General features: G+C 38.4%; 8 protein-coding genes across 8 annotated transcripts; 5 read left to right on the forward strand and 3 right to left on the reverse strand. All coding sequences in view use genetic code 12, as the record gives it.

Annotated features, from left to right (window-relative positions):
* Positions 1–74: 74 nt before the first annotated feature.
* Positions 75–1,073, reverse strand: NNR2 (NADHX dehydratase; the record flags this gene model as incomplete). Its single annotated transcript, XM_064993844.1, has 1 exon — positions 75–1,073. The coding sequence occupies one exon, from the start codon at positions 1,071–1,073 to the stop codon at positions 75–77; it is 999 nt and encodes a 332-aa protein (XP_064849916.1).
* Positions 1,074–1,257: 184 nt separating this feature from the next.
* On the forward strand, positions 1,258–2,580 carry PPE1 (phosphoprotein phosphatase methylesterase 1; the record flags this gene model as incomplete). The annotated part of the gene is made up of 1 exon (XM_064993845.1): positions 1,258–2,580. The coding sequence occupies one exon, from the start codon at positions 1,258–1,260 to the stop codon at positions 2,578–2,580; it is 1,323 nt and encodes a 440-aa protein (XP_064849917.1).
* Positions 2,581–2,748: 168 nt separating this feature from the next.
* Positions 2,749–4,893, reverse strand: QNS1 (glutamine-dependent NAD(+) synthetase; the record flags this gene model as incomplete). The annotated part of the gene is made up of 1 exon (XM_064993846.1): positions 2,749–4,893. One exon carries the CDS (start codon positions 4,891–4,893, stop codon positions 2,749–2,751), a length of 2,145 nt encoding a protein of 714 aa, XP_064849918.1.
* Positions 4,894–5,151: 258 nt separating this feature from the next.
* On the forward strand, positions 5,152–6,414 carry PRO1 (glutamate 5-kinase; the record flags this gene model as incomplete). Its single annotated transcript, XM_064993847.1, has 1 exon — positions 5,152–6,414. The coding sequence occupies one exon, from the start codon at positions 5,152–5,154 to the stop codon at positions 6,412–6,414; it is 1,263 nt and encodes a 420-aa protein (XP_064849919.1).
* A 186-nt stretch (positions 6,415–6,600) lies between these two features.
* PIH1 (Pih1p) lies at positions 6,601–7,641 on the forward strand (the record flags this gene model as incomplete). Its single annotated transcript, XM_064993848.1, has 1 exon — positions 6,601–7,641. The coding sequence occupies one exon, from the start codon at positions 6,601–6,603 to the stop codon at positions 7,639–7,641; it is 1,041 nt and encodes a 346-aa protein (XP_064849920.1).
* Positions 7,642–7,803: 162 nt separating this feature from the next.
* AVT3 (Avt3p) lies at positions 7,804–10,254 on the reverse strand (the record flags this gene model as incomplete). The annotated part of the gene is made up of 1 exon (XM_064993849.1): positions 7,804–10,254. One exon carries the CDS (start codon positions 10,252–10,254, stop codon positions 7,804–7,806), a length of 2,451 nt encoding a protein of 816 aa, XP_064849921.1.
* A 612-nt stretch (positions 10,255–10,866) lies between these two features.
* LTV1 (ribosome biogenesis protein LTV1) lies at positions 10,867–12,069 on the forward strand (the record flags this gene model as incomplete). The annotated part of the gene is made up of 1 exon (XM_064993850.1): positions 10,867–12,069. One exon carries the CDS (start codon positions 10,867–10,869, stop codon positions 12,067–12,069), a length of 1,203 nt encoding a protein of 400 aa, XP_064849922.1.
* Positions 12,070–12,326: 257 nt separating this feature from the next.
* KOG1 (ubiquitin-binding TORC1 subunit KOG1) lies at positions 12,327–16,979 on the forward strand (the record flags this gene model as incomplete). Its single annotated transcript, XM_064993851.1, has 1 exon — positions 12,327–16,979. One exon carries the CDS (start codon positions 12,327–12,329, stop codon positions 16,977–16,979), a length of 4,653 nt encoding a protein of 1,550 aa, XP_064849923.1.
* Positions 16,980–17,517: the final 538 nt, after the last annotated feature.

Genomic DNA, 17,517 nt, shown 5'->3' on the forward strand with positions numbered 1-17,517 from the left:
GTTAAAAAATAATGAATCAAGAATATTTACCATACTATATTACTATGCCCTGAGTTTTTTGGGCGTTCGGATTCTTATAGATGCGTTTCCGTTGGAAACAACTCTTCAAAGGCATTCGCGAGCTCACTATGTAAATCCGTAGCCTGCATTGATCTCTTCTTGTTTTGAAAAGCTAAATACGAAGCCTTTCTTACAACTGAAGAAGCACCATAAGCAGCAAGTAAAGGAACCCATTTTTCATCGATTTCGTCATCATGAGGCCACAATTTGGCCTTATATTTTTGACCCCAGGCTAAGAACGTGGCCATTGACCCACTTAAGGTATCTCCTTGGCCTCCACATCTTCTGTTAGAGCCAATTGAGTCATTAACTATATATTCGTCTTCTCTAGCAATGATATCCATGGCTCCCTTCTGCACCACCGTCACTCCACCAAGCAACTTCGATAATCTGATGGCATTACTCGGATCTCTTGGATCTTTGCGGGCTTCAAATGTTCCTGGTTCCAATTTATCGAATAATCTTTTGAATTCCATAAGATTTGGGGTCACGATGGCATTCTGGTATCCCTGGATGAGTTCTGGAGACTGTGCAAGCAAGAACAACGAGTCTGCATCCAAAACCACCGGTAAATTGCGCCTCTTGATTTCCTTTAGCACTTCCGCGGCGGTTTTCAAGTTCATAGAACTTCTTCCAAGTCCTGATCCCATGGCAACAACATCAATTCTGTCTAATAATGTGGAAACTTTCGGCATCACGTATTTCGCAATAAGCTCATCCTCATCATGGCCATCGGCAGTCTCTCCATCAATCAAGTACGGATGTACCATAAGGTCTGGGGAGTAGCATTTGATGACCTGTGCCACATCTTTAGTGCAAACAACATGAACTAAATCAGCTCCGGTCTTTGCTGAACTGTCTGCTGAAAAGAACACTGCTCCATTGTATTCACCCCCAAACACAAGGATCTTTCCCTGTTGGCCTTTGTAGAAACTGGGAAGAAGTGGGGGGATTAGAGACTTTGTAAGATAAAAGATTTCTTGTTTTGATTTTGTGGCCAATGTCCTGCTCATGATGTTGATTTGCTGTGATGTTGATTGCTCTGTATGTGTTGCTGGTGATGATCATCAAGTGTCTAAATTGAAATCACGCAATCATCTGTCAAAATACAAAAAAACCACAAGCTGTCTTAAACTAACAACCAATACATAAGGGTTAACTAAAAGAAAAAGAAAAAGAAAAATATAGATATAAGGAATGTCCCAATTCCAGAAGCTGATATTTCAAAAAAAGCTCCAGAAAGCAGAACAGGCTTTGGGGTTTGATTTCAGTGAAGAATTAGAGGATCAGGAAGAAGAACAAGACAACAGCAGCAGTCCGTTTGCTAAGGATGCGCCTTTGCCTACTGCTAAAAATGGTCCTTTACTATCACAACTACTCAAGAATCTGCAACAAGGAGCTGAAGCAAACACAACTGGCCTTACTTCATCTTTCAAATACCAAAAAAGGGAAGATATCAAACCAAAAGAATGGTGCGAGTTTTTTGAACACAGTAAGGTGTTAGAGCAGCAGGAGACGGGAAATAAGTTCCAGATATACTATTCCTTGCCCAATTCCAATTCCTCTCCAATTTTTATTTTCCACCATGGTGCTGGATCATCAGGATTAACTTTTGCTGTATTGGGCAAACAGATTGAACAATATCTCGCCACAGAGTCCCCACACCCAAAAATCAAGCCTGGTATATTGGTTTTTGATGCTAGAAACCACGGAAAGACTAAAGTTGCCGAGAATGATTATTCAAGAAATTCTTTTGTCAAGGATTTTTCATTCATTTTAAAATCATATTTAGACGAACTAGATCCATTATTCAAGGATGTCATCTCTAAAAAAGAGGCCGATCCTCAGCTTATAGTTCCTCCAATAATGCTTGTTGGTCACAGTTTAGGTGGCTCAGTGTTAACCGAGGCTCTCCACCAATACAATGGTATGAAAGATGGGTATTTCAGTAAATTGGTTGAGCTTAACATTATTAAAGGCCTAGTTATGTTTGATATTGTGGAAGATACTGCGGTGGAGTCGTTAGCTCATATGAACAAGTTTTTAAATTCAAGACCCAAAGGGTTTAGGTCTTTGAAAATTGCTATTGATTGGCATATTAAATCAAATTTCTTGCGTAAAGGAGAATCGCCACTCGTTTCAGTACCGGCGTTATTAATGCCCGTGGAAGACAATGATCCTGATGTGGATTCGTCATTATTCAAATATAAATGGAGAAGCGACTTAAGATTAACAGAACCATTTTGGGACACATGGTTCACTGGGTTATCTGGAGGATTTGTCAATGCCCCAGTCCAATCAAAGTTGCTAATTTTGGCTGGCAATGATAATCTAGACAAACGGTTGATGATTGGCCAAATGCAAGGGAAATTTCAATTGATTGTGTTTTTGGAGAGTGGTCATTTTCTTCACGAGGATTTACCGAACAAAACTGCTATAAGCTTGATTGATTTCTGGAAAAGAAACTTCAAGCCAAATGAAAAGAAGATCCCGATCCTATGGGGTCATATGAGAAACTGAGGAGGGTGTAAAATTACATCAATACACTATTAATAAATAAAAAAACACGATAGATACCCTGTATATTAAGCATTTGTAAGTAGTAATAGGTATATATTCAACGATCATGAAGCATATCAAAAAAAAAAAAAAGCTCTAAAGCCTAACAAACAAAATAAAAGTAGACGACTAATCAACTTTCAAAACATCTGATTCGTCAAGTGTCTTTGTTTGGGTTTTTGCAATGAACTCATCGATTTTCTTACTTGCCCAACTGAACCTTGGATCAATCAAGAAAGGTCTTAAATCAAATCTATTATCATCCGGAGAGTATTGTTCAGCGTGATATGATGGTGTCAAAACAGTTTGCTTGTGACGGTTGATAGCGTAGAAGAAATAAAATCTCTTCACTTTGACCGCGATTTCTTCAGGAGTTAATTTTGGACTCCATTCATGGTATAATTTCAAAAACATCGAATAAGGACCACATTTGTTAACTTTTCTGAGTCTACCAAAAACCGACAATTCTTCATATGTCATGCCCATATCAATTTCATCTGACTGTACATAATCTTTAGTGATTGGCTCTAATTCAGCGGTGGGAGTGGCGTTCAAGAAATCATCCAATATTGGCATGTCAAAGCTGGTGCTACCATAAGCGATAAATTTCTTCAAGTCAGTCTTGGAAATCCCCCCAATTGGGTTAATATCCGCACTAGAACAATCATATTTGGTCAAATATCCTCTAAGACATTCATCGACATTAGCACTGCCAAGGACCAATAACCCTCCTGATTTTCTACCTCTAACCCAAGGCAACAACTGGGCGAATAAGTAAGCCAAAACCATTCTCAATCTGGCTTGGATATTTTGTAATGCCAAGTTCTCCACTTGACTCCCACCAAAGATTTTAAAAATTGGTCTTTTACCAGTCGCCACCTCAAACAAGTTGACTACACTGCCAACCAAGGAATCCATATTTAAATCAACATGATAGGCACCGATCTTGGCCGCCAATTCTTTAGCTCTAGATCTGGTTTCGGCAGAAGAGTTCTCAGTGCCCATAAATGTTGTATGGAAAATTCTGGAGGCAAATTCCGCTGGATCAATTGGTTTATAATCACTTTCTGGCAACAATCCAGCCACAACTTTGGCATCCTTGATAACTTGCTCGTTGCCATTTTTGGCAGCATCCGCAACCAATCTACACATCGAATGAACAATCACCGCAGTAGCACAAGAGTCAATGCCTCCAGATAACGGTAAGAAAAACCCGGCGGCCCTACATCTTCTCACATAATCCCATAACCAACAAGCAGGGCCAAGGGCGATCTCTTCTTCTGGGGTATGATAATGAATTGGGAAAGGCTTAGATGGCGAGACCGAAGGGTCAAAAGTTTCACTGCTTGGTGATAGTTCAATTGGAACATGAATTCTTTTATAGTTTTCTTTTTGGTTGACAGCTTGTAAGCCATGGGACATCAAAGATCTGTAACTTCTGACATCTTCAGTATCAATGGTAGCGGTGACCACTTCAACATCATCCAAAGAAAATTGGCTACCTTGGGCCACAACCTCGCCATTAACGACAATCAAAGCACATCCATCATAATATAGTCTATCACCGTCACAACCCCTTTGGTTAGAGTATAAATAGATACCTCCGCATTTGGTAGTTGCTTCTTTAATCAAATTCATTCTGGTGTTCAATTTACGAAGCTCGTGGTGCGATCCTGAAGAGTTTGTGATGATCTCCACACCGTCCAAGGCCATGGCAATATGTGGAGAGTTTGGAGTAAACAATTCCTCACAAGTCTCAATCCCCACACAAGTGTCTAAAGTAGAAATCACAGCATCCCCAAAATCAACCCTCAACTGCCCAGTGATTTTTTGGATCATCCTAGGTAACACAAAGTTTTCAACGTAATAAGGTCTAGACCATGGGGTGAAGAATCTCATTTCTCTGTAATTACCATCATTAGCAAGCCACATTTTAGGTCTAATGAAAATAATTTTCCCATTATAAGCCAACACTCTACAGTTGTATCTAACATTTTTATGCATGATCGGCATCCCTATATCTAATAAGATATCAAAACAATCTTTGTTGGTCAATATAGTGGTAAGCATTTCCCAGGAGTGCAAGAAAATATCATTTTCAAGAAAGTGGTCTAAACAACCATATCCAGTGATTTCTAATTCGGGACCAACTCTTAATCTCGCCCCCTTAGACTTGGCGATCTTAATACTTTCGACAATTCTGTCTCTGTTACCTTCAAAATCAAGGGCCCATTGGTTAAGGTTACAGGTGGCAAGTGTAATATAATGAACCATCTTCAAACTGGCAACAATCACAACCTATTAAATGGCAAACTATTGTTGGATCCTTTCGCATGCACTTCTTCCCAACTAATCTTAATAGTCTACAAAGAAAAGAAGAAAAAAATTATGTGCCCTGCTCACATGACTTATTTTTCCGGCTGATTTTTCTCAGATGATTCAATTCAAATCATTCAATTAAGGATTTCACAAAAGGAGACCTTTTGAATAGAAGGATATTTGGTAATAATAATAGTAATAATATATTTGAAAATGACGAGTGATTGCAAAACTATTGTTGTGAAATTAGGCAGTTCGTCGATTGTCGATGAGGTCACAAGAGAACCAAGAATCGCTAATATGTCGCTCATCGTAGAAACCTTAGTGAAATTAAGAAGACAAGGTCATAGAATAGTCATCGTCTCTTCTGGTGCCATCGCTGTTGGGTTGAAGAGAGTGGGGCTCACATCCAAACCAAAACAACTATCGAAAGTTCAAGCGTTGGCTTCTATTGGTCAAGGTAGATTGATTGCGTTATGGGATGATCTCTTCAAATTATTGGACCAACCAATCGGTCAGATCTTGATCACCAAGAACGATATTGCTGCTTGGAACCAATATAGAAATGCTAGAAATACTATTAATGAGTTGTTGGATATGGATATAATCCCTATTGTCAATGAAAACGATACTTTGTCAGTTAGAGAAATCAGGTTTGGTGATAATGATACTTTGTCTGCCGTCACCGCCGCAATGATTCAGGCTGATTATTTGTTCTTGTTGACCGATGTCGACTGTCTTTACACGGAAAACCCAAGAAATAACCCAGATGCAGTTCCAATATTGGAAGTCAAAAATATGAATGATTTGCAGGTAGACACTCTGTCGGGGGGTAGTGATGTGGGAACCGGGGGGATGACCACAAAACTTATTGCTGCGGAAATTGCTACTAGTGGTGGGGTCACCACTATTGTCACCAAGAGTTCGGTCCCAGGTAATATCGCGAGTATTGTTGACTACATTCAAGCTAACGAATCCGATCTACAGAATTTATCATTGGAAAACGATGACGTACAATTTTTAGACAAACAAAAGAAGGAACTCGAGATGTTGGTGAAGCACGATGTTCCATTACATACTAGATTTATTGGTCAAAAGGAAAATGCTGCAAAAAATAGAGAGCTTTGGTTATTGTATGGGTTGAAACCATATGGTACAATTATCGTCGATGAAGGTGCCTCCAAGGCGTTGACCAGAAAGAATAGAGCTGGACTCTTGCCTGTGGGTATCATTGAAGTGCAAGGATCTTTCCATGAAGATCAGTGCGTAACTTTGATGCAAGGTGCTAGATTGCCAAATGGTGAACTAGACACTTCAAAAGAGTTAATAGAAATCGGTAGAGCCCGGGTGAACTACACATCGGCTGATTTGGCGAAAATTAAAGGCTTGCACAGTAACGAAATTGAGAAGGTATTGGGCTACGCCGATTCTGAATATGTTGCACATAGAGAAAATTTGGCTTTCCCAGTCATTTGAGTCAATTTTTTTTGATAGAATTTATCAATAATATATATACATGAGATTATATGATGATTGTTAGTCGCATGCACCACTGGTTATGTACCACGCACTGTAAAGACGGAAAAAAATATTCTTTTTGACACTGCTTTGTATGGACAGTTATATATAAATTGGGTACTTTTTACATTAATTGCGTGAATAATGGCATTGGTGGCAGAAAATGAGGAAAAGATAATTATGGATCCAAAATCGGGCTTTGTGGTGAAAACAAGGTTGGAAACCGGTACGGCAGACCCACTCCGTAGGCCACTAACTAAAGTGTTCATTAATATCTGCTCGAACCAACATGTCCCACTTCCAGACCATAACAATGAAAGTTTTAAGCCGGAAATAGTGTATCCATTGATCATGAACGACCGTTGGGAAATCCCTATAATAACCTCGGATGAGCGTGAGGACACGGACAATAAGGGTTCTTTGTCGTATGTCTACGATTGTTTCATCAACGACAAGTGCATGAGCTGGGTTCAGTTACATAAAGAGTTGAGACAGATCGTGACTGAATGGTGTTTAGAAAGCGTTGAATTGAGATTTGGAGTGAGACTAGATCGAGATGTCGTCAAGTACCCGAAATTGAGCTACAAGGGGGCCCTAACATCCTTGGAAGTAATTAAAGATGACATCCAAAAAAAATCGTTCCAAAATCAAAAACAAGAACTCGAAAGATTAGCTAATGAAAAAGACCATTTGTTAATGTTGGATGCGGTTGAAGAATCAAAAAATAAAGTGAGCGAGGTAGATGATCTGATCTCGATTTTTAGTGGGGGGCTACAGGGTGCTGGAAAGGATAAACCAAAAATCCAGGAAATTGATGCATCATCATACGTTTCAAAGCCTAAAAAACCTTCGATTATGGATATCTCTGAAGCAAATAAGGATCCTGTATCACTGGTTAAGAAGCTCTTGAATTTTGATCTCAGGTTTTGCAATTTGATGGACAAATCCAAAGGTTATCAGCTATTAATTACTATCAAATCAGAAATTAAATCTCCGAATGATTACCAGTTGAATTATGATTCTAACAAGAAATCCCTTTTATTAAAGAACTTGAATCCTCAGTATAGAACAAAAACAGAGAGTTTCGAAATACCCGTGCCAAATTACATCATAAAGGAAAACCTGGATTGCAAGTTTGCAGTATACTTTGTCAAGGAAACTTCAACTTTGAACATTTTTATGTAAAATATATTAATTAATGAATTATGAAATTGCTGACTACATCTATGTAGTATTTTTTTTTTCTTCTTAAGAATGAGTGTTTAATAAAGAATTTGACGATGATTGTTGTTTTTTTAAAATTTATTTTTTTCTAATTTGATCTAGTTCAAAAAAAAAACCAAGATATTACTGGATCCAGGCCTTGAGAGAGTCAACTGAAGTATAAATCATCAAAACAACACCAAAAATTGTCACAATGACATTAGCGTAGCAAGCGATATGATTGTTTAACCAATAGTTTCTATCTTCACTGAAGGCATTGCCAGTGCTGATTTCTTCGACATAAGATTTTATATGAAGAATAGGTGGGTAGACATAGATTAATGGAACACAGGCAAAACTACCAATCAAAGCCACGAATTTGTCTAGATCGGAATTACCGACCCAGGAAATTAGGGATGTAACAATAATAAGAGCGGTTCTGAATAAATTCTTCTTCCATTTGATTTTGAGGTTGTACTTGCCTGATTTGTTAGCTCCAAAAATGCCGTGCTCAAGAATTCTGATAGCTGGGAATAATTGTAGTGGAGTTGATAAAAGAATTGCTAATGCATAAAGTAGTTGAATAAAGTTGACAGATTTATTTTCTTGGGGAAAATTGTTGAGAATAACAGTTTGGACGTCATCACCATAGGCCATATAACAAATAGAACCAATAGAGATGAAAACAACAGTGATACCAACCATAACACCACCCAAAGAGCTACTGAACTTGGATGGTTGTTTCATAGATTTTTGGATAGGAATCAATAAGCAAATACCTTCGTAAGTGAAAACTGCTGTCCCAATGAAGACGGTCCATTCATTTGGATTAAAAAATTCCACATGCTTGACATTGTTCCGGACAATCTCAAAGGCACAATTATAGTAAATGTAAATGATCCCTAGCAAAATGAAAAAGTCGGCAATTAACGCTGTTCCTGACAACTTGGAGATTTTTCTGGTTAATGATAATGGAATAAAGATCACTAATTGGCTGAAAATTAAAAACGATATTGAGATATCTTTTCCAAAGAGTGCCACCAAAACTGACCTTAAATTTTGGGCCACAAAAACGATATATGCCGATGCAAAGCCAATTTGGGCCAACACAATAGATGTTAAAATAGAAAGTCTCATACCACTACCATAATATTTTTTACCAAGGTCACCGAAACTATCAACGCCCGATTTAATTCGGGTGTCAATTAAGAGCAAGAAACACCAGTACGATAAAACAGAGAAAAATACCATGGTGACCACACTAAAGATAATCCCACCGTTATAGAAGCCTTTTGGAAGGAATAAAATACCGGTACCAATGAAAGCCTTTAATAATAATAATACTGCCTTGAAAGTTGAAACTGTTGACTCTTGGCCTGGGTTTCTGAATTTCTTTGTGCCACGAGAATCTGGCAACAATCTATCCTCTTCGGTGAATAGAGCCTCTCTATCATCGACGGCTTCATCGAAGTCCTCTTCGTCTTCATCTTCTTCATCACTAAGTTCTTCGCCTGCAAAATGTCCGTACAAGGATAAAAATTCAATGAAATTTCTCGTGAAAAAGGTTGGTTTTTGATTGCCGTCAAGTTTCCCGAGTCTAGCTTGCTTTTGGGCAATAAAACTTCTTCTGAATCCTCCTGGAAGTAAAATTTCACTGATATTCAAATCAGGTTCAGCAAAAGTATGGTAGTTGCCGTCATTTGGTGCACCGATACTTAAGCTAGGAAGATTACTAGTGCCGCCATTAGCTTGGAAACTTGAAAATGATCCTGTTCTAGAAATAGTATTGAAGGATTTTGTTCTTCTTGGGGCCCGTGAATGATCTCTTTTCCAATTATAGATTTCTCTAGTTATATCGCCACCTTGTAATTGTAAACTGTCAAACTCATCACCGCCGATGACCGATGACGCAGTATCGGTCTCATTTTCAGTGCTGCTGTGATTGTTGTATAAGTTGACCTCTTGGTTTCCAGGAGAGTTCGCCTCTAAATCACCAGCCACCAAATGACGGGAAATAATGTCAACGGTAGCAGGATCAGGGTTCTCAGCATCCACTGCCATGTTCAGTGGTCGAGGACTTTTGACACCCGCTGATGAAGGGTTCAAAGAAAACAAATTGTGCTGGTTGCTACTGGCCACTGAGTTAGATTTTGCAGTTTTGAAAGAAGAGGATAACTTGTCATTAGTATTACTGTCAATACCGAAAGACGTTGTATAACTGTTTGGGTTTGGTGAAATTTTACTCATTAAAGCATTATTTGTATTCCTCAAACTCTGAGAAAGCATCGACTCTTTCTGGAACGAGTTGGTGTTATTTATCGCAATTGGCTTCAACGTGCCAATACTGTTATCAAACCCCCCTTTAATTGAGATTACTTTTGAATCATCTCGCAAACTATTGGAAACATTCCTATAACTTCTAGGGTCGGTGGTAACTTTATTGTAATGACTGGAGCTAAAATCGCCATTATCAAAATTTTGCTGAGGCTCGACAAGCAATGGCTTCCTTAGAGAGCGGGACAATGTATTAGCAGAGGCTTCCTCGTCGTGTAAAGCTCTATTATTGGCTATTTTATTTTGCTTATTCGATGACATATTATTAATGTTTTAATCACAAAAAAATGGTGAAAAAAAAAAAAAAATACTATCAAAGAGCCAACAGATTCTTGCTACTAGCAATGGATATCTTTAAAAAACCAAGTAGGTAATAACAACACCCTTTAACAAATTGCCACTGATAGTGGGTAGAAATATTTGATAATTAGAGGTTTACTTCTGCTTCTTCTTGTGCTTCTTCTCCTCGCATCACTGTGAATGAAAAAAAAAAATGGAAAATTGACATTTCGCCTGGAGGGGCACGTGCGGGTGGGTCAGCATCCCTGGAGGTAACAGTTCCGGTTCTGTTTGAGTCAGAGTAGCCAGCCAATGGTGGTGGATGGGAATATCTTATGTTTTCTGTTGCCTGTAGATGGGATTGAGTGGAGGCCCTACTAATATTTATCGTAGATATAAATATGTGTATATTATGAGTGTGGAGGATCGATCTCCGCTAATTAAATCCGATGAGGAAAATTCCCAAGAAAAAGAAAAAAAAAAAAAAAAAAAAAAATTTTTTAGAGTGCAAAAATATCGAATTTGACAGAATAAAACACCCTTCGAGTTATTATAAAGACTGGTGGGAAATATAGTGAATATTAACAGAGACAAATGAGTGGAAGAAATACCAGAAAGTGGGTGGACAAGAAGAACGCCCAAACCTTTGCGGTGGTCTATAGATCGCACGAAGATTCAAAGTTCCACGATGAAGACGCTAGTGAGAATGTTCTTATGCCAATAGGACAAAAAAACAAGAGAAATAACAAGATTAAAACCAAATCACAGCTAGAAAAGGAATTGGATGCCGACATAAAATCTGGGAAAATCAGAGGCAATGAAGGTGAGGCTGCGCTTTATGGGATCACTTATGATGACTCCAAGTACGATTATATGCAACATTTCAAGACCATTGGAGGTGGCAATGGTGTGTTCATCCCAAAGAAAGAAAAGCAAGATAAAAACAAGCTCAATGAAATATTGTTCAAAGAGGATTTACTAGGAGATGCTGGGGCTTCAGGGAATGGCGACAAAAAGAAGGTCAACTACCAGACCATGCAGAATATTCCAGACGAAATCGCTGGTTTCAAGCCGGACATGGACTACAAATTGAGAGAAGTTCTCGAAGCATTGGAAGACGAAGAATATGTAGATGATGATGAAAATGTGTTCAATGATCTATTGCAAGGTGGTGAAAGATCGGAGGATGAGTTTGATGATGAGGATGAGTGGGATATGGATAATTTTGACGATGCCGGGTATGACACAGAAGAATTTGAAAAAGAAGGTGATCAAGGGTGGGAAGCCGGGTTCAGAAAGTTCCAAGCCGAAAATAAGAGTAAACAAAATGATTGGGACTCTGATGATGAGTTTGAAGAAGAGGATGATGTACTTCCAGAATTGCCAGACATGTCGGGTGCTAATCTCACAAAATCTGCCGCTGCTGCTGCCACCAAGAAAAAAAGTAAGACCAAGGAAAGAAAGAAGAAAGGGGCTATGACCGATACTTCGTCATTTTCTATGTCGTCTTCGGCATTATTCAGAACCGAGGGATTGTCTTTATTGGATGATCGATTCGAGAAATTACAATTGAATTATGACGATGAGGACGAGGAAGAACCAGCAGAATTTGATATGTCAACTCAAAGACAAGATTTTGAAAATATGTTGGATGATTTCCTCGATAACCACGAATTAGAAAAGGGTGGTAGAAGAATTGTGAAGAAAGATGCCGCTAAGACAAAATTGCAGAAAGCTGCAGATTCGGTGTCTCGTGGGAAGCTTGCAAAGAAGAGAAATAAGAAGATTGTTATATAGTTTCGTAACGAAAAAATTATAATATAACATATATAGTCTTTTTGAACCCAATTAGGTGAGAAGCGTAGAAAACTAAAAGGGTATAAGCTTGCCAAGTTTGGTTACGGTGCACGGAGATACCTGACAAATTTGGAAAGAAAAATAAAAAGAAGTAAAAGGCAGCTGATGATAAACCCATTCCTCTGATAACGAAGAATCTAACACTGCTCACAACTGAGAAAAAGGAGCATTGCCTGAATTCTCATAAAGAAAAAAATATGAGTGCTCCTTCTCCTATTCAAGATGTCCCTTTTACAGACGACAATTTGGTCGATGATGAGGGAAAGTTTGAATTCAAGCCGTTGAATATTAAGACGAGACATGGATTTGAGGATGCGTACGAAGACTACAAAGAACACTTGACGCACTTTTATCTCTATTTCTACGGGAAAAAGTATAGTGATAACTTCAAACCAATTGAGGAAGCAGAAAAAAAATTAAAAGGTGATTATTATACCTTCACCCCAGACTGGAAGGCGCCAAGAACCAAAATTCAAACGTCGCATGGTGGGATTTTCATTTGTCTCAATGCATCAGTTGAACCTCCTGAAGGCAGAAAAGGTAAGCCTTGCTCTAAGATTGAAGGTTGGATAGACCCTTATACTTTCAATGGGAATCATACGGCAGCAGCTACTGCGGTTGCCGACAATGTCGTCAAGCAATACAAATCGATGAGCGTGAAGAATTCCTTTAAAGCATTTCCAGATGCGGTAGTGGACGATGTGAAAAAAGCCTTGATAACATGGAGGAGATCGGTTAAAGATACCCCTAATCAAATCAACAGATATTTGTTCCATTATAATGGGCACGGGGTGCCCGATCCAACACCATCTGGTGAATTTTGGGTTTTCAATCGTCAATACACACAATATATCCCGGTCCCCATCAATGATTTGCAGAACTGGTTGAGTGCCCCAAGCGTTCTTATCTATGATTGTAATAAGGCTGGAAATTTGGTAAACAGTTTCAAGTACTGTACTCAGGTTAAAATTGATAATTATAACGAGCTTCAACGGAAAATGAAATCACAGGACCAGCTACAACAGAATCAACAGCAACAACAACAGCAGCAGCAACAACAGCAACAACAACCACAACAGTCACAACAGTATGATCAAAATTCTGCATTCGCTAACAGTAATGGATTCCAAAACCCCAATATGAAAAATAATGGCGCAAACGGATATAATATGTCTATGAATCCAACCTTGTTTCTAGATTGCTATCAATTTGCTGCATGCTCGTCAGATGAAACTTTACCATCATTACCAGAAGTTCCAGCAGATTTGTTCACTTGTTGTATGACTACTCCTATTGAAATATCTGTGAAATTCTTTTTATTAAGAAACCCTTTGACCGCGGAATACTATAGTGGTTTATTCGACAAAGATTTGAGTCAGGTTACCTCAGATTATAAAATGAAGTTTCACAAATTGAGCGATTTTGATACCTCGTATTTCAAAAGAACCCCGGAAAGAAAAGACCAGATTGCTGACCTATCGTACATTTACACCTCGATCACAGATACTATTGCTTATACATGCGTTCCAAGAAACCTTTTTAGACGTTGTTTTAGACAAGACTCCGTTTGTTGTGCGTTGTTCAGAAACTTTTTGCTTGCTCAAAGAATCATGAAATACTATAATTGTAACCCCGTTTCTGATCCAGTTTTGCCTGATTGTCATGAAAATGAATTATGGGCCCACTGGGATTTAGCAATTGAACATTTTTTGACTTCATTGGTACAACTAAAGCAGATTAATCCAGAAAAATCATTGACTGTGGCATTAACCGAAAGCCCAAGATATATTTTTTCGAACTTCTTTGATGCTTCGTTAGACCATTTGAAGAATTGGATTCAGTATGGTCGTTATACCCAAGTTCCTCCGCCTCAGTTGGCAATGATTTTGCAATTATTATTGACACCAAAGTACAGAGCCAGGGCTTTGAAAATGTTGGCGTTCTTTGTTGATTTGGGTCCATGGGCGGTGTCGTTAGCCTTGAATGTCGGGGTTTTCGCTTATGTGGTGAAACTTTTACAATCACCAGTGATACAATTAAAACCGATGTTGGCGTTTGTGTGGGCCAAACTATTGGCTTGTGATTATAAAAGTATGCAATATGATTTGAACACTTCTAACAGTGGTTGTTTCAAGTATTTCTACTACATGTTGTTACCTGAAAAGGAAATCTTGAGCGAAACCCAGGTGAGGCACAAAAATGCGTATTTTGAAAGTATTGATAAACAAGCAAAAGAACAACGAAGACTTGAAGCTAAAATTGGTAAACCAGCTTTGTCCGTTTTCAAAGGAACCCTGGATGAGGATATTCCGGATGAGGATTTTGAAGCTAAGCCGCATAAATTAATCGATTTCAATAATGATGTGGGGTTGACTTATCATCATTTGACGATTTCGTTGGTAGTTTTGACATTATTCATCAAGGACTATCCTACTGGTAGAGATAAACTATTTGACCACGACTTATTTGCTAGAGTTATGGTATTTATCGAGAGGGGCAAGAAAACCCATCCAAATTTGCAGCTTTGGGGTGCGTTATTCTTCTCCCAAGTCTGGAACGGGTCTCCTCAAGCTAAATATATCTGTTACAAATCCAATATTTTGACCAGATTAATCAAGATATTCCATGATAAAGATAGTATGCCAGATTTGAGAGCGGCAATAATTTGCAGTTTCACCACTTATTTGACAATTCATGATCATCCATCAAATAAGTTGACCGCAGAGCTTGAAGAATTGGAAATTAAACTAGCGGAAGAAGTCATCAGTAATGTTTATGATGCATCGGTATCTGTTCGAAAAGAGATGGTTATTTTCTTATCAACATTCATATATAAATACTTGCCACTTTTCAGGCTTGCTGCGTTTTCATCTTTGCAAGAGGAAATTGTCATTATTGAAGCTCATGAAGAATTGTTTGAGTTTAGAAGAAAAGCACAAATATACGGTACTATTTATAGTGCGTGCTGGAAAGCGCTTTTGATCTTCAGTTCTGATCCCCATGATGAGGTGCAAAATCTCTCGGAGCAAGTGATTGTTTATGTTTTGAATTCTTTGAAAGAATCTCCTGAGTTGAAGGAGCCATTTGAATACTGTCATGATTACTTGGTGAAAAAGCTAGGAGCCGATGATAAGGATTTCTCATCCAAGAACCATAATAATAATTATGATGACAGTTACGAATATTATGATAATAAACCGATCAATGGTATGCACAATAGAGCGAATGGCAGAAGAAAAAACAAAAGAGTGGTATCGGCATATATATATCCTAATGAGCATAATGGACCAGGAAGAGTCTCTGCGGAAAGTGATGATGAATCAATCAATTCCGTTAGCTCTGCAAAATCCTTCTCTGGGGTAGAAGGTTTGTTGCACAAAACTACTTCGATTTCCAATTTCTTCAAATCAATGACTGGCTATCCACATGAACAACATCATCAAAACGGTGATAAAACTGGTAAAAGATCGGGTAGCTTCTCCAGTCAATTCAAATCAGCGGGAAATCATAAATTTTTTGATGGAGAATCTTTTGGTTCTTTACCTCATCCATTACCTCCAAGATTTATACCAATGGATTTGAAGACCACCAAGCCTACCATCCCATTGAAATCTCAATTAGTCGAATTCTCCAAAGAGTATTATCAATTCCCGCAACTTTTGGTGTGGCCAGAGTGTCATCCCCTAATCGATGATCATGATTTGAAGTTTGGTAAGTGGAGAAAATCTAGAAATGACGCTTTGATTGATTCTGCTCAACGTGATAAAGAATTGTCATTAAGAGGCGATTGGTCGGTTTCCCTGCAGACCATTCATACGGAAACTTCAACCAAAGTGTTTGAATTCACCCAATTTGACAATTATCTTGTCACTTCGGATAATAGAGACCTTATCAGTGTGTGGGATTATTCTACCGGCGAAAATTTGTGTCTGTTCTCCAATAACAATCCTGTGGGTAGTAGGATCTCTCAGATACAATTCATGAATGAGGATGATAAGCCGATTCTCTTGGCGGGTTGTAACGATGGTACGGTGAAATTATATAAAAATTTCGAAGATCTTGATCAATGCCGACTCATTTCCTCGTGGCAGACTTTGAGTAATGTGATGGGTATCAACGATGGTACGAATTTCCTATTTGAATGGCAGCAAGCAAGGGGTGATTTGATCGCCACTGGTAATATCAAGTCGATCAACATTTGGAATGCATTTAAAGAAAAATGCTATAGAACTATTCCTAAGAGATCATCATTCCCAATCACCTCACTCACTTGCGATCAACTTGATGGTAGTATTTTTACTGCTGGTTTCAGTAATGGTGATATTAGAGTTTATGATAAAAGAAGTGCACCAAGAGACGAGATGGTGAAAGAATGGATTGGCAGAAGTAAAGATCCGAGCAAACCATCTAGAACTTCTCTCAACAGTATCCATATGCAAAGAGGGGGTTTTAGAGAATTGGTGAGTGCTTCAAACAATGGGTTAGTACAGCTTTGGGATATTAGACTGGATGATCCTGTTGAAAGCTTTGCTACAGGCTCTCTTTTAAAGAGTATGAGGGTTCACGAACATGCTCCGATATTCGTTACCGGATCGGACTCCGTCAAGGTTTGGAGTACTTCAGGGTACACGATTTCCGATTTCTACAATGACCAAAGAAACATGAACCTAGATACCAAGAGAAGCTCGGGAAGTTATCTTTATGGTGGTGTAACGAGAGGAACAGGAGGGTTTCATAGAAGCGGGAACATCTTGAATTTGGCATTACATCCTCACAAAATGGTTCTCGCTGCTTCTTCAGCCAACGATCGCACCATCAATATTTACCACGCAGCAGAGACTTCCATGTGATTAAAGACGATTTATATATTTAGAATTATCAACGATATATATATATATATATATATATTGATATACATTAATGAGTAGTAAAATGTTGAACATATACGGCATTAGATAGAATATCCATCCACGTGACCGTAGAAAAACGCGCCCGCCTTTTATTTTTAGCTAACAAAATTTCTTAAAAAAAAAAAAAAAAAAAAGACGAAAAAAAACGCCAATCTCCAATTGTTCGCCTCTGTTAGGAACTACTCTCCAACCGTTTGGAACTGTTCAGCCAAGAATATAGATCATTTGTCATTGCCACGAATATCCTGTATTCTCATTTGATATCTGTATTACTTGCAATCTTTTTCTTTTCTTTTTTTTCTTGAGGATTGCCCCTTGGAGTGTTTGTGAACCCAAAGATTCATTTTGGTCTCGGTGTTTTGTGCTTTTGTACGATTAGTGGAAACTATTCATTTTTCTTTATTTTTTCATTTCGTGATATAATCATCAACAGGATTTGATTTGATAATATTATTTCCGGACCCTATATTCTCTGTTT

Source organism: Saccharomycopsis crataegensis (assembly GCF_037102585.1).
Source record: "Saccharomycopsis crataegensis DNA, jcf7180000000072, whole genome shotgun sequence".
NCBI classification, from domain to species: Eukaryota; Fungi; Ascomycota; class Saccharomycetes; order Ascoideales; family Saccharomycopsidaceae; genus Saccharomycopsis; species Saccharomycopsis crataegensis.